Below are 16,979 nucleotides of genomic sequence, written 5' to 3'. Positions count from 1 at the left end.
AGGTTTCATGTTTCTTTGCTGGTGTTGAAGTCTGTTCCCCCATTTATGTGCTTCCAATAAAAAACAGCAATTGGCTTTTGTGTTTGTGATGTACCTAATTTTTTCTTGCTTGGCGTATGTTTCAAACTCAGATTATAGGGAAATACATAGACATTGCCTCCTTCAGTACAGGAAAAAAACCTCTCCAGTGACAAACTATGCACAGATACAAGTCAATATAGTCCGGGTCAGACATCTTAGGGGACATGAACATGATAAAAAACATATTTTTGAGTGGAAGGGGGACTTGAGGTATTTTAGATTCCATGCTGAAAGCAGCTTCACCTAAAACACATTTTCTTTATTTTTGAGTATCGTAGCTAGGTGTCAGTGAACGCAGAATAAATATTTGCAGTTCCCCTTCATTCAAAAAGAAATAAAAGAAACATTAGTGGTAACTAAAAAAGAAAAGAGACACCTATTTATACTTTTAAAGAAGCACCCACCTTGGGAGTACACACAGCCAAGTTTTAAGCTGTGTTTTTACAACATCACAGAAAGTTTCTTCTTTGTTTTTTTACCCCTCCGAGATACAGTGAAGGTCTACTTGAAATGAAAGTGAAAATGAAATACAAAGTCGTAAATGGTAAAGATTGATATTTATTTCTCATCACAAATAAAAAGAACCATGCTTACTCATCACAGGAAGAAAAATAAGAGAAGCGCTCAGTCTTTGTATCTTACCGACCTTGCTGCCGGTGTGTTTTTTGAGAATGTGAATAATAGCACTCTATGAAGATTGAAATTCTTTAAAAAAATCCAAGCCTATGCCCATACACTGAAGCCCCCCCAACCCCACACCACCCACGACCTTTACCCAGCTCCACCCAGCTCATTTGCCCGTCCCCAACAATGATCACAGCATTATTTGAGTGGGTCAGTCTGAAGACTCTCAGTCCCCAGAAGTCTTAATAACCTGGAACAGTGTGACATTGTAGAGCACCTGGTGTCCATTGTTCCAGGTGTACAGGACCCTCTCCCTGGGGTTGTAGTCCATCATGGAGATGTGGGAGTATTGATTGTGGAAGGGGATGTCTGTGTACTCATAGCTTGATGTGTTGGTGTAGTAGGCAAAGTAGATCTTGGCACCAGCCAGATGGGAGTTGGTGACGTAAAGTGTACCGCAGATCATGAAAGACTCTCCAGCACTGCGCTTGGGAAAACCCGTGTCCCAAGTCTGCAGCACTTCCAGACTCTGGGGCTCCAGGCGGCTGATGACTATGTTTCCAGCATTGGGGATGGTGGTGTAAACGGCCCATAGGCCATTCTCATCCGCCATCAGGTCGATGTCAGAGGAGCCACCCCAGGAGTAGGGAAAGGTGTTGTTATAGCCGGCCCCGCTCAGGCTTCGCTGCACCAGCACACTTCGAGAACGAAAGTGGTACTTGATGATGATGTTGCTCTGGTACTTGTTGTAGTACAGCGAGCCGTTGTAGACCACGTGACCAGTGCCTGCCCAGGGGTGAGGCAACAAGTGCTGCACAAAGTTCTGGCCCTTCATGAAATCATTCATTGTGCGGTATTCCAGGACACGCCGTCCCTTGAAGTAACCATCCATTGACCACACCTGTGGAGAGAAGACAAATTATTCCCATAGGGCGACAAACTAAAGGAAATAATAAAAAGATCTTGAGGTTATGGGAGAGTATTATACATGACACACCTCTCTGCAAGAGCACTGTGAGCAATGCTTCAATATTGCTGTTGGCGATGCCCTGAACAAAGTAGTGTGATGTGCCTATTTGGCAAATCTCCACTTGTTTGACTGATTGTGTGCCTTCATGAGCACTCTTCATGTGTGCGCAGAACTATCGATTTCTTCCGTGTGTGTGTGGGAGAGAAGACGTTGCCCACGCTTTGCAGTCAACCACTGCTTGTGCTCCCTGGCCTTTCCAGTCCACATTTACAAAAAATCAATCCATTTAGCAGCTCTATCTTTTTCCTCAAGCACTCTCAGCGGATCTCTCCACTGACATGGCCCCTCTCTTGCTGCATCTCCCATCTCATTCCCTCAATGCTTCCGCCATGGCACAGTTCAGCTTTTAATTGATTCAATTAAACTGCTGTTGGCAAAGATATTTATTTTGTTCTTAACATATCAAGGGGAGCTTTGTTAAGATTTAGCTCTTGTTCTTCTGATGCTCCACCCATCGCTTTCCCTTTGTTTTTCTCTTTTGCTGCTCCCGCCTCCTTTACAGTTATAAAATGAACTCTTTTCTTCAAAAACAATTCAAGTCGGGGGAGAGAAAGTGCATGGGAGGAGTTGGGGGTGGTGAGCTACAGCACTTGAATTATGGAGAAGGGGAGATTACAGAGCATTGTTTCTCCCCCGACTCCTAAATGAGTCCCTAGAGCTGAGCCAGACCGAAGCTCTCACACATTTAGATCAAGTTGGCTCCGCTTTGTTTTGCTCCTCAACGACAATGACGTTTCCTAAATATGATTATCATGATTGGTGCGGGTGTTTGTGTAATATTGTTGATGTATGTGGCCATTAATACAATCAGTAATTGATCTGAAGTGTCTGATGTGATCTCAGAAAGGAAGGTGATTAAAGACAAAGATCAGGGCATTCAATCAGAGAAATTGACCTTCTCTGTTGGCAATATCTGTATAGCCTGTTATGGATCAGTGTGGGGATGAAAAAAGGCCATCGTCATCTCTCCTCTTAAACTTCATCAGTTTCCATTCTCCCCTACAGATGGCTAATAATATACTCTTCCACTTCTCCACTGCCACTACTTCCCCCATTTATCAGGCTCCACAATTTCTCTTCATTTTCTTGCTCACTTGTGTCATTTTCCACCTGCTTCCTAACCATGTATCTGCCCAAACGAAACCACATGTCACCTCTAATCAGCTGAAGCCATTACTATATCACCTAGGTCCAGTGCATCTCAGCACACTCCTGGTAATTACTTAGGTGATTTCGAAAACTTAAGCCCAAACAAGTCATTCATTTCTCCACTGATGATGAAGTGATTAATCAGCTGGAGCTGCAGTGACAGAGGTAGACAGGGAGAAGGAAAAGGGATGCAATCCATCAGTGACTCAGCTTTGCATCCTCATTTCTCTCTCTGTCTCCCCTCCGCCAGAGCTCATGAGAAGTCCTACTCCGGCAAAACAGTCAATCAGTCACCGAAGTATCATGACAGTGTTGCTGTGAGGAATATTTTTTTCCATTGAGAAGCAGTGAGACTTTTTTCATGACTTTGGTTCTGCTTTATCTTCTATGTTTGTTGAACTATGAAGTAGGTAGCAGGGACTAGAGGGCTCTAGTAAGGGGGCAGCATAGAAACAGAGGGACTTACTCTGTTGTCTGAGCTGGGGATCATAGTGTCTGTCATCCAGGAGCCGAACCTTGACCCTGATGCACGTACTGTGATGGGATTACTGACACCTGTTAGCTTCCCACAGCCTGGAGGTCAAAGGAGAGAAAGGGTCAAGACAAATGTATATATGTAGAGCATATACATGTACACAATGTGATGCAGTACACACACACGCACACACTGACCCCTTTACACATTCCATTAAAATTTGGCTAGTATCCGTGTTCTCTTTATGATTTAACTTAATTATATTTTCACCTAGTGTCAATGTCTCACCAGTGTCCACACTGAAAGCTGAAGCTGCTCTGTCCAGCAAATACCCAAATGCAGTCCAAATGGGCCCCAGCCCCTCCTGCTGTAAAGTTTTCTTTTTAAAAAATTGCAGTTACATAAGGTGTACATTGTGATTTTGTCTGAATTTTCAGTGCTATTGTTGGTGTAAAATAAAAAATATATCTGCTGGTTATATATGTCAAAGCCATTCAGTAAGATTTAGAGAGCAACAGTGAGGCCCACAAGAATGAAACAAGTCAACCTAATAGGAAAGACGGTGATTGACAGGAAGCACACATTACAGATGAGGAAAACACTACTGTAGTGTTAGCGTCAGATGAAAGACCACCATAGGCCTGAGGGAAGGCCACAGCTACTGTTAAATAGTTGCAGTCCCATTACATTTACACTCTTGTTCAATGTGGTCACAGTGCAACCTTGCTCACCTCTGGAGGTGATTTGGCAGATCAGATCATACTCCTGTTGTCATTGCATTTACACCTATACTTTCATGTGATCAAGCACTATCCAATTCTAATCAGATCCAAAAATGCATTTAATGCAAGGTGTAAAGAGGGTCAAACAGACAGGTTTTTAGTTCTTTGCAATGGAACTCCAGTTATACAGCTCATATGAAACACGGTGTTCCACTAAGCTCAATTAAAGGCCCTATTTGGTTTTGGCAATTTAGCGTTTACAATTTGTGCACATCCATAAAACGTGTTTTTTCACTTTTGCAGATGACACTCACATGTATGTATCAAAAAGCAGCATTCTCACAGATGTTATTATTGCATTTCCCTAATGGATTTACTTATGGTGATATCAGAATTTGCAATTTTAAAGATGCAAAAGATGCAATTGCATCCACTACATGTCAGAGGAAAAAAATATGATTGAGATTGATTATCCCCAGGTAATATGCAAAACGGATGGGTTTATCTTTTTTTAAACATATTTAAAATACTCTTACATGTATTTCATCACTTTTCTAAGATGTCTGTGACGATTTGTGTTGTAGTTTAATTTGTTTACCAAGAGTTGTAAAACATTTTATAAAGGTTATGCAAAAAAATTCTAATTAATATCTCTCTGCACAAAGTAATTTGCTTTATGCAAACTCTTACAGCCAATTTGAAGACAATAACAAAACATAGCTGACCTAAAGGCTAACTGCAGTCTTTTCTTGTGAAGTCATCAGTTTATATATCTGGGATTTTGTAAAATCATCAGTTTATGCTAATACATTACATGAAAACACGATCAATAATTCATTCGGGCTTTCTAGTCAACTTTTCCTAATTTATGCAGATGACTTGAACATAGAGAACAGTGAAATTGTTGACAGTGTTTCACAGACATTTGATCACTAGTGATCTTACTGTTATCACTGCTTCTTTTTTAAATTGCTGTTTTATAGCCTCTTATTGTTTAGGTAACACAATGATATTTGAGAATGAATTTTAAAATTAAACATTCAGTTACTGTGCACTCACACACCCAAACCCAGCTGCATATATTTTATACCTAGTTTCTGCATGCAGGAGTGGAGCCTGGTTTCCAGCAGCAGGACTCTCTGGCGTAGCTCCTCATAATCATAGGCACCCATCTCTTCTTGGATAGCCATCAGCACCAAGGACAGGTTCCTCACCTCCTCCCGAAGACGCAGGATCATCTTGGCATCCGTCTTGTACTGTTCGAGCACTGGCAGCAGGGGGAGCAGCTGGGTCACCTTGTCTTTCAAGTCCTAAGATAGTTATCACAGAGGAAGACACATGGCAACGTGAAAGGGATGGAGAAGATTAAACTCTGGGATTATATAGGACAGGGGATCAGGTCGACCATGGTAGTAAGTGTAGAGGATTGTGTGCAAGAGGCCCCCCAATCTTTGGTTGCTGCTTCTGGTTCATACATCATCTCTCAATATCAGGAGCTCATTTTGTAGCTGGACAGCAGGTCATCTATTCCACTTCTTTGCACCGTCATTCATCATGAGATTCGTTGTAGAACTGCACCAACATATAATTTACTGCGATTTTTATGTATGACTGACATTTCTGGTATACACATGGAAATTGGATTCCACCCTCTTTGGCTATATCTTAGACCACGGACACTCAGCTTGCTTTGCCCTTTTCGCAACGTGATAGGAGGCCATAGGGCCAGTTAATAAACATTAATAATATTTCTCAGGATCATAGACTGTACAAAGAATGGATGTGGCTAAGTGTGGCATTTGGGCCGTCCCCATGTTGTTTTTGAGCCAGAAGTGACTATATGTCGACGAGAGGCTAGAGCTGTGGAGAAGCTGTGGATCTGACTGAGAAGCAGAGGACGCTATCGGCAGACAACCTGTGACTCAAAGCACCCTGCACTAAATCATGCATAACTTTAAACCTTAATGAAATGTAAACAAGTGGGTTATATGAAATGTTATATAGAAATTCACTCCCTACAGTTGTCATATTTGGCATTTTCACATGGGGGGTCTATGGAGATGGTTTGGCTTCTGGAGCCAACCTGAAATGGGCGTACTAGAAACTGCAGTTTTTGGCAATCTCGTGTTGTCAGCCCTGGAGGTTGCTGCTTGATAAGGATATATAAAATTATTTGCTTGTTTTTAGACTTTCTGTGTTTGCTGACATCACTTACTTTGCCAAGGGGCAAATTCAGTCACAGCAGCCCCGTATAGGTAAGGTGTATCTGGAGGTGTTTCCAGGATTTGATGACATTCAGGGGCTTAGCCTGAAACCTCTTTCAGAAGTTATGGTGGATCCTCATCTGGCGCTTTTATTTAATCAAGTTCTGTTTTGATGCTTTTTGTGCACTATTACACCTTCTTTACATTCAAACAATGAAAAACTCCCACTGTAATATTGTAAATTAGAAAATAGTTGGTGAGCCACCTGGCATCATAAGTTGAGCATCACTGGCTTTAACTATTATACACATCACTTTCAATAGTTATGCCCATTATAATTCAACAACACTTTTTCAGTCGCCTGCTTTTTTTGTTTCTGTGCTGATCAATTTTCCACCCACTTGTTTGACTTGTGTGGGCTTCGCTGTATGATCCGTATGTACTAATTTATATCCATTCTTTATCCATTCTTATATCCACCCTTTGTCTGGATAAGAAAGCTGCCTAATTAACACATCAATTTGGCCAAATTCATGCCTGTTTACTGTCTCATCTGGTTCTGGTGATTTTCAATAAGGAGCACATAGCTGCTGGGAGTAAACTTGGTCCGTGACTCATGTGTTTAGAAGTGAAAAGAACAATGTGTCCTTAGTTAGGAGTGCAGGAAGCAGCAGGAGAGCCAGGCTGCCTGTGTGGAAGGTAGAAGGCTCAAGAGAGAAATAGGTGTATCAATAAAGTGCGGCCGCCATAGGAGGGGCTGTTTCCTCCTTGTTAAGGTTTATCGTAAATCTGGTGATGGAGCAGCTCTCAGCCCTGTGGCGCCACATCATAAATCTCATTTTCCCCTTTTCAAGCCGCGAAAATTCGGTCTCGTTAATCTCCCACGCTCTGCCATTGGCAACTTTGAGCTGCACGCATTCATCAGCCAACCTGCTCTGGTCAAATCCTACTCTTTTTTTTTTTTTTTTTTTTTTTTTTTTTAAAGACTTTTTCTCTCTTTATTGGATTGCGGATTTGCATTCAGACAAGTCCAGGGATGTAATATTTACTATTGTGCATGTTTAAGTAATCTCAGGCTTTCCTGAGGAATGGGCTGATTTCATAAACGTCTTCATTACCTCCACTGGACTTGCTTTAATAAAACACACTGAGAGCAAAACACCGCCATTCATGCCTGCCGCTGTGCTGAGGCAGGGTCCCAGTGGTAAAGCACACTTAAGCATTTATCAAGGCATCTTTTAATCAAACTATTTTATGGTCCATCTAATATCTGTAAGGGTGTGAGAAATGTGGAGAAACCCTGGGCAAGACAGCATGCTGACAGGAAGACAAAAAGGCCGGCTGATAATGGCAGCTGAGCCTTAGCTTGTAGAGAGATAAGGTAGAGATAAATGCGAATATATGTGCCTGTTATCTATGAGCAGACACCAGAATGTTAAGTATATCGAGGAAGAGAGAGGCTGAGTGAGGAGAGAGAGGAAAGCATGTAAAGGGTGAAATCATCTAGGTCCAGAAGTTAAATAATTCAGGAGCATGTGAATATGCTCAAATTTCCTCTGCGCATGACTCAATGACTCGAAGATAGCTCTGGAATTGAATTTGTGTACCTTTGCGGCAGTCTATCGAGAGTCATACAAAATTTTATTGTCTGTGAAGAGCGAAAGAGATTGCAATGCATCTGGCGAAGTTTGTGTGCGCACGGAGAGCAGTACCACATCTAACAGTATCTCCATTCGCTTGAGAATAATACACACACACACACACACGCACCACTGTGTGACAGCCAATTACCTGAAAGCCCTTTGGATTGAGACTGCGGGGATTTTCAGAGGCCACCTTCAGCTTTCCATCCACCACTTTCATTAGGCTCTCGGTGTTCCTTACATACTGTAGATCTCTGTACGTCCGCAGGTCCAGCACCTCCATTGACTGGCTAATGTTCTGAACCTGTCACACATACACACACACATACACATACCCAGGACACACAAGAAGTTCTTCAGTTAATAAGATTTTTTCCCCATCCGCTCCTCATCAGACATGCAGCTTTAGCTTACAATTAAAGCTGAACTTAGTTGATTTTCTAGTTTATTGATCAGCTGTTTTTGGTAATTTATTACTCATTTGAGTAATTTCTGTTAAGTGTAAATATTTTCTTTGTCTTCTACAATAGCAAACTAAGCATCTTTATTTTAAAAAGCTTTTGGTTAGACAAAACCAAAACTTTTTGCTGAAGAGTCTACTGACAACAACTAATAATTCATATTCAGACAAATTTATTAATCCCACCTGGGGCAATTTGTGTGAACAGCTTGCCTTGCACACATGCAATAACAAATAGTAGCATTTAGACACATAGAGAGATGATTAATAGATCAAAATAGACATAGAAAATGAATATATAGTGATTTCAGAGTTTCTTTCGGTCTAAAGTTTTAGAAGCATCGAGAATGAACAAGCTAAGAGGCTAAACCTTGAGCAGATTGAAGAGGACTTCATGGTGTACGAAACTTGCCAAATGCCTTTTAAACACATGAACAAGAAACTTGCTTATTGTTGTAAGTCAATGCACTGCTGTGTTGCCTAGAAATCGCAGTGTGCAGAAACCATGCATGGTCTCTTTTTTCATTAATGTTTGTGGCTGCTGTTGCTGTGGAGTTTTTATTCTTTATACATCTCTGTGTTGTCTGCTTTGATGATGTTTTATTCTGCTGTTGATTGTATGAGAAGTGGCACACTGTGTCTTTTATGTGAGTTATTAATGCTTGTTCCACCCGCCGTGGTGTCCTTAGACTTTTATTTAGTCATATTTGTGGAGTTTTGTCCTCTTTTTCTGGTGAATTCTAGCAAGGCTGTACAGAGGAAGGCTGTTGCATATTTATAATTGCTAATCAGCTGTATTCACAGGCTGCAAAATGCCTTCATAAAGAAATGGAATTTGATGTTGGTTTGGACATAAAGGCTCTGTGGCGATGCTGCTTTACTATAATGCAGTGTATTTTGTTACCCTCCTTTTAAAAATGTAACCCAGTACACTTTTGCTCACCAACTTTCACTTAATACTTCAGTAGAATTGAATTAAAGTGAGAGCACTTTTATGTTCTATGTACTTAAGAAAAATATATAATACATTATACATAGATGGACTGCTCTTCAACACAGACATGACTATTTACAAACACTAGTACTGCGAGCATCAGGACTTGCATGTGACATTTTACAAGTTTTCCTCTTTATCTCCTCTTATCTCCATACAAGGTTTAGGGCAGCGTGTGTGTCTAGGTGAAGCCCATGGGCCAGGTCTTCCCAGCCTGGTTGTATTCTTTTAATCACAACTTTTGTTATTTAATAATTGGATTCTTACATCCTGTCAGCTTGTTTCTGATTCATTGTTCAGCCCTAGTCCCCCAGTCGTCCTCCATGTGGGAACCAGACGAATCTGTAACCTCATATTTTATTTGCTCTAGCAGATGTGTCTGGAGGACAGATTTCCAGCCAGCCTGAACTGGGTCGGGCTGATCACAACTATTTATCTAATATTTGGGCAGGATTCAACGATGACTGACAACTTGCAGAGCCTTTGTGCAAAATATGTTATGATCTCATTTTTGGCTTGCGCACACTTGTGCTGCAGACATGACAGCGAGCATTAATCTTGCTTGGTTAAGAGGAGCGCAGTAGAGGCACTTTTGAAAACAAGATTGTTGAGGCTGATGTGAAACTCTATGTTAAAGTAATATTTCAAACTTCTGATGGCACAAATGGCAACACTTCACAGATATAGTGATGCTACACTAACACAGCTCATCTCTGCATGCTTTCGTCCAGTGGTTCACAACGGGTCCACTTACAACGTCCAGACTTCTCTTTAGTCATTAGTTCAAGGTCCACACATTATGATTTATTTCACAAAATATAAGCAACATATTGGCTTTGACCACGAAAAAAAAAAAACACTTGCAAGAATAAACAGAAACGGCACTTCTATGTGCCGGAAATTTACTGTACTTCAAAATAAAGTATGTTTTTAACAAACTTTACATGTTCATGAGTCACATGCTGTCCATTCAAAATAGAGCCCCTTTTGGACCACCACCTACCAGTTGGGAACCACTGCTTTAGTATTTTTACAATTGCCCCTTGCACACATCATATGTTTTGTCACTCTGACTAGGTATAGATCTGTCCTGAGGCATTTTGGTCTACGGCCATTGCTAATGCCCCTTGGAAATTAAAAATGAACTGCGAGGTTCCAGATTAATTCACATTTGCAAATTGGTCTGGCAATGCCTGGATACCAGTATGTGGATTGAACTATAAATTAAAAGCTTGAGCTTTGGACTCAAAATGAATAAAAAGATGCATGAGTGTGACAATTAAACCTAACTACAATATGTGCTTTGGCACATGAGCATGGACTTAAACGTCTTCAGAGTATAGCGTTATCCATGAGGACAAGTTATAGTCTTTTAAAATGGTCTTGAATCCCCTCAGAACTAAATATATGTAAAAACAAAATTAACAGGCAACAAACAATGAGCAAATGCAAAGAATAAGAAACAAAAAGAAACAACAACCAAGATGAAAGTTTAAAAGCTTTAAAAAGCAGCACACTTCAGAATTCCAGTCCAGAATTTCTATGACAATACCGACAAGTACAAAACACATTAATAAATTATGCAATAAAAATCAACAGGTACCCAGTTAGTATACAAATACCTGACCTCCCACAGCTATCAGAACAGAGGGGTAGCTGGCCTGCAGTACCATAATGACAGTGTACGCAAGTTAATGAATACATACAAAGTATAATGCAAACAAAATAAGTCTCATGGAGGTGTAAACCTGCTGTCAAGTAGGTGTTTATTGAATCTCAGTTCTGCACTATGTTTAATTTTTACTAAGTACTCGGCTTGCTCACTCTTTGACAGCCCACTCTGCTGCTGCATAACCGGCCTACTGTTTCATACACCCCCTCATCTCCTGCACGTTGCACTAAACTGGCCAACAATCATCTGAACATTGACAAATGTTGCAAGGCTCTGGTGCATATAGGTGGATCACGTGTGCATATGTCCAACTACCCACACAAACAGACACCCACCCACATAGACACGCACCGCTAAAACTCAGAGCGCAAAAAAGCTATTTATTCAAATCACTCCTAACAAAAACAAAAACAGTCCCAACTCTCAAAGGTCACAGTTTGACATAAAGTCTGTTTAGCACCAAATGCCTTGCTTGCCTACACTTTGACAGCCCACTCAATTACTCCGCGTCCAGCCTACTTTTTTCGACACCCAGCTCATCTCCCACATGCTTCATGAACTGGCCAGGGAAATATTTGGTCAGAATATATTTTCTACACCAATTAAAAACTTATTTGACAGCTCTGCAGATGGAATAGTTGGAGAAATGTGTAACAGTAAACTGCTCCACCAGCCTGGCGTCTAAACAAATGCAGTGTCTCCATCCTCCTGGCAATTGGGACTGCTCCGTCCTCTGAGCTGTGATAACGTATCTGCACACACACACACATGCACAGATCCGGCATTTCAGGCTTTCCTGTGGCCGTAAATGACGCTCCCCACCCTCAAACTTCCCAGAATCCAATTAGTTGCAGGTGTCCCGAGTAATGACTCACTATGTACCAAGTCTCAAAGTGTCTTTGTGTGTATGCATGCCTGACTGTGCCCTTCTATCTCATTTTATCTCATCTCAACTTAGTCGGACAGAGAGGTCAAAGGGGGTTGAGGTGCTCTACAGCCAGCGCCGCAAGCATTTTCACACCACCGTCCTTCAGGGTCAGCTCTGCTCTGGATGGTACTTTGTCTGCTTTTGCAGAAAGCTGAATAGAGGCTTTTCCACAAGGCTACTTTACATTCTTTGAACAGAGGGTGGTTTTGACATTGTTAGTGCAACCTTGGCTTTCTGTGTCAGGGAGAGCCTTTGTGAATCTGGTCCGCTCAAATAATTCCCACACATGCTCTGGGTTCAAATGAGGATGTTTTAGCGGGCGTGGTGTTATTATGTGCACATACACACAGACACGTAGTGTGTATGCAGCTCAAATAGTGCTGACCCCAGGTGTCCTCATTAGGCGGGGCTGTGGACTGTATTTGACGGGAGCACTTGGCTCGGATAACTGGCGTCTTACAAGCAGCGTGCATGTACAGAGGTGGGTAGAGACAATAAAATGAACACCCACACTGTAACTCAGTCCAATTCAATGATAAATAATATATTTGCAAAGCTTGTAATATTCAGTTTCTGTTGAGAGTGTGTCAGAGAGGCGATTGTTTCTCTCTGTCGTAATTTCTGAAGTTTTACTTTGTGTATCGAATCATAAGGGAAACACAAACTATGCCCTCGAAAATTTGAGTTTAAATGTACGCATCTCTGACAAAGACTCAATACATAACATTGTACACTTAAAAATTATTCCAACTGAGTTTTTTTTTAAATAGATGAGCTCTACGGTTTAACTGATTTTCACAGAGAAATAGGCAACCAGATAACCTGATTTTCACCTGAATTATGTCACCCGCCCAAACATTATGTTTCTCTTTGCCAACAGGGAAACCACAGTTGCAGTAAACAAGATAACCTTGCGAGGTGGACAGCTCAGGAAAAGTCTAAAGAAAAATAAGCAGTAAATACCAATGAACACCCCTTAAAATAAGAAAAGCATAATTACTAATGTTACTGTATTAACCTGAGAATGAAGACGAACATGTAGGTGCATTGTTTCCTCCAGAATTAGATTTTTATGTGTGGCGCTAATCGACGACAGAGTGAGGGGTGCCCTTAAGCAGCAAACTTTCTGTTTGTGTTTGTGTATGTCTCCCTTTGTGATCATTCTGTGTCCCCTCTCTGAATTTGGTGGTTTTTGTCAGGCAGTGAATAGAGCGTTGGTTGAACTCTTCATATTTTTCCTCAGCAGCAGTTTGTTGAATTTAATTGGTTTATTAATTCATATAGAAAACATCAGTGCTCTTATTTAGTGTTGTCTATATGTTAGGGCTAACCTGTGTAGGTGCAGCAACATAAAGTGCTCAGATTCTTTGACTGACCTTTTAAACCAAAGTTATGCCTCCGATAGATTGAATGCATAATAGAAATCATATTGTTTTTAACATGTGGTCTAAGTATCCATACTTTTGACAACCTTAAGTTTGTTGGTACTCTTGAGTTGTAAGGAATTCAGTCTGCACCTCTCTATGCTCTCTAGAAAGCATAGAGCATGTCAGTCACTGAACACATAACAAACTGTATGAACTGTATTTTGATTCTGCATAAAAACATGCAGAAACAGTATTCCTTACACATGTACATACACTATATAACAATTTCTATAAAAACAGTGCATCCATACTTTCACATATCTAGGTGAGCACAAACACCCTGGATTGCTTTGTGTCTTTCTCAGCCAGAATATGCCTCCTTTGTTAGAATATGCTTCTTTTAAAGTGTGCGTGAGTGTGGATTTTGTCTGCATGAACGTGTGCTTGAAACAGCAGCAGACAGAGACTGTCAGGGGAGAAGGCAAACTTCAATGAGAATGAATGCAATATGTGAATTCAGGTGTCTCATTGATCCACCAGGACCTCAGAGCCTATTCAGCATCTCAATTTACCTCCATCTCTCCTCACAAGACCACATCAATGTCAGCTCCCCCCGTCTCACTCGCTCTTTTCTCCCTCTCTGCTCCCAGGCTTTTACCCGCTTGGTGGATCCACCCTCGCCTTCATTGACTGCTTTTAAGTGTCCACAAAACCCCTCCCAAAAAAACAACAGCTCAGCTGTGAATGAGCTGCCACGGCCCATCAAGCAAGTGGAAGCTGTTAAACATTATTTCTTAGGGTTTTATTATTTAGTTTGGAAAAGACAAGTGGATAAAAATGGAAAGACGCCAACCTGCAAACCACCAATCAATGCAGTTGCAGATTGGAAGAGTCAAACAGCTGTAGATCATTTGTAAGTAGATGTCCTGCCTGCACTCTTAGTCCTGATTCCTGTGTGTGTGTTTGTGCTCTAGCCACTAACAGGAAATTACATTTGCATGCACTGCACTGTGGGTCAATAATACTCCATGCAAATAAAACATAAATATATTGTCTAGATGCTGAAACAGTGTAGTACACTTGAGGGTTGTGAGTGTATACACATTTATTTGCTTGTCATACATGACACAAGTATTCACTAAAAAGAGTGTTGACTTATATTACTCAATTAGAGGAAGACAGAATGAGCACAAGTCCGAGTAAACAGATTTAGTGTATGCAGCATTTACTTTGCAACTATGCAAACAAAGCATTTGCCATCTTCAGTGGTTTGTAAAACAGTTAATTTTCTAAATTCTTATTTAATAGTTTTATGAAAGGAAAATTAGAAGGCTAGGCCTCAATGAATTTAATTCTATGGGTAAGTTTGGGGCATTTCTCTTATGAAAGAGATAACTCAGATTGAAGTGGGACTGTATGAGGTTCTGATCTGAAGTCAGTGTATTATATACAGCGGATGTCAGTCTGCACGCCCCCAGCGTGGAGAAGTAAGGTGGAGTCTGAGACAGAAGTTAAACCATCTACTGCTGTGGATGGGGGTCTGCAACAAAAACATATTTTAGCAACCTTAAACAGTCCAACCCTAAGAAATCAATATTAGTGTATGCTATAATAAGAGTATTTTCACCACTTAACCTCTTCATCAGAGAGCCCTTTGTTTAAAAAAAATCATTTCATTGATGTATATTTTTATTAGTGAATGCAAAAGGGCAGTACAATAACAAAAGCAGAGTATTGAAGGGAAACACATACATGGGGGTAAATGAAAACAGAAATGTAAGCAAGACAGGACAAACAAAACAACAACAACAAACATACAAAGAAATGATCAGGCATGATGATATTCTTACTGTTGTTGATATGTAAACATGTGATATGAAGACACCTCTGCATATCAGATAGTTCTCAACTTTAGTTCTCTGTCTATGCACGCTTCAAATCCACCAGACTCCATAGAGAAAAACAGTCATTTTAGTTTTCTGAACACAGGAGCTGCTAGTTTAGAGCTTCCTCAATTGGTTAGATAGTTTGTGTTATTGTGTGACTGATGAATATAAACTAAGCTCTTAAAACCCCCAAATCACACAATAACACAATAACACAAACAAAGTAACTGATTGAGGCAGCAGTAGACCAGAGACTCTTGTGTTCAAAAATGTTAAATCACTGTTTTTCTCAATGGAGTCTGTCATTGAAGAGATTTATACACCAGCCTCATTTCCCATTGGAAATCACTGTCAGACATTAAGGTAAACCAGTGAAAATATTCCAAATATAGCACACACTTAAACTGATAGTGGTTTTCTTTTAATGGGATTTTATTTAGGTGGCTAAAACCCATTTTGTCGCAGACCCCATCCACAGCATAAAGTTGCACAGCTTCCATGTCTGACTCCAGCCTCCTTCTCCAAACTTGGACTGCTTTAAGTGAAATCTACTGTATGCAGTACTATCTATGGATACGTATACAACCGCACAAAAATCTCAACTATCCTTTTAAGGCAATTAATGCTACATTCACTTGAGACAGCTCTGTTGCTAGTTTCACTAACAATGTCTTCTTATTGGCGTGATATTCTCCTGCATAACTGATCAACTGTGGGGGTAAAAGAAGTGCAACTATTCACTTCAGCAGCCTGTATGTGACAGACTGTGTGAGACACGAGCGCAGTGCGACGTGGCAGTTTTTTGCGTGTCTGCGTGGGTAACAGTTCTGTCTCAAAGTGAGTGTGTTATTGACAGCTGTCACCTTCTCCATGAGCTGGCGAAGCTGCCTACTGCGTGGGTCGCGGTTACACATGTTCTGGGCCGGTGCGACCACGGTACAGATACACTTCCCATCTGCGTCCTGCGCCGAGCTGTAGATCTGCCAGCCCTCCTCTGGGCTTGGATACAGAGCCTGCAGAAACACAGAGACACATATATATTAGACCGAGAGATGAAACTGGTTGCTTCTGTCTAGTGTTGTTTATCCACGTTGCTATTAAGCAGGCTTTTCAAAATGCATGAGGGCAGAAAAGAGATGTTTTTTCTGCCAGCATGTATCAACAGTAATCTGAGAAGCGTTCCACCCTTATAAAACACTTCATAACCAATACATTTATCTAATACTTGAAAGTGTTGTAGAAAGTGTTTGGAGGAAAAAAAAAGACTGTTTAATACATTCCATATCATGATTAGTTGTGCCCATTCTGTCACCATACATTAGCTGCAAAGTCAAAATTTCTCCATTGCATTCTTTTTCTCTCCTGCAACCCTGTCAAAAGTTACTCTTCCCCAAAGGCAATTAATGGCAATTGATCCCTCCAAGCGCTCAAAATCATTCACAGTCTAATTTTAGTATCAACTGGCGAGCAACAGAGGGAGAGAAAAATCAAAAGGCAGTGATTGACAGAGGTGGCGCTCACAGCAGCAAAGACTGGAGACGAGAGAGATGGAGGATAGAAGAATCAGAGGGAGAAAATAAGCAGAAATGGGTGCAGATTAAGATAAGACAAGAACATCGGTGGAAAATACACAAAGGGATGAAAAACACAACGGCATGACAGAGATGGAGTAAGAGCTCGATGGAGGATGAAGAAAGACAAAGACAAATGGGAGGAAAATGGGGGTTTCAAAGAAAAAGAGGAA

The 16,979-nt window shown here is 40.9% G+C and overlaps 1 protein-coding gene across 2 annotated transcripts in view; it reads right to left on the bottom strand.

The window, feature by feature from the left end:
* Positions 1–881: 881 nt before the first annotated feature.
* Positions 882–16,979, bottom strand: part of olfm2a (olfactomedin 2a) — a 57,492-nt gene continuing 41,394 nt past the window's right edge. For both annotated transcript variants that reach the window (XM_042505254.1, XM_042505253.1), the window contains exons 2-6: positions 16,099–16,248; positions 8,077–8,232; positions 5,172–5,391; positions 3,351–3,457; positions 882–1,606 (exon numbers count right to left, since the gene is read on the bottom strand). In XM_042505254.1, coding sequence (XP_042361188.1) covers positions 932–1,606; positions 3,351–3,457; positions 5,172–5,391; positions 8,077–8,232; positions 16,099–16,248 — 1,308 coding nt within the window. In that variant the 3' untranslated portion in view covers positions 882–931. The remainder of the gene's footprint in view (positions 1,607–3,350; positions 3,458–5,171; positions 5,392–8,076; positions 8,233–16,098; positions 16,249–16,979) is intronic.

This window comes from Plectropomus leopardus, chromosome 17 (genome assembly GCF_008729295.1).
Source record: "Plectropomus leopardus isolate mb chromosome 17, YSFRI_Pleo_2.0, whole genome shotgun sequence".
NCBI lineage: Eukaryota > Metazoa > Chordata > Actinopteri > Perciformes > Serranidae > Plectropomus > Plectropomus leopardus.
This window is presented reverse-complemented; position numbering and strand designations above follow the sequence as displayed.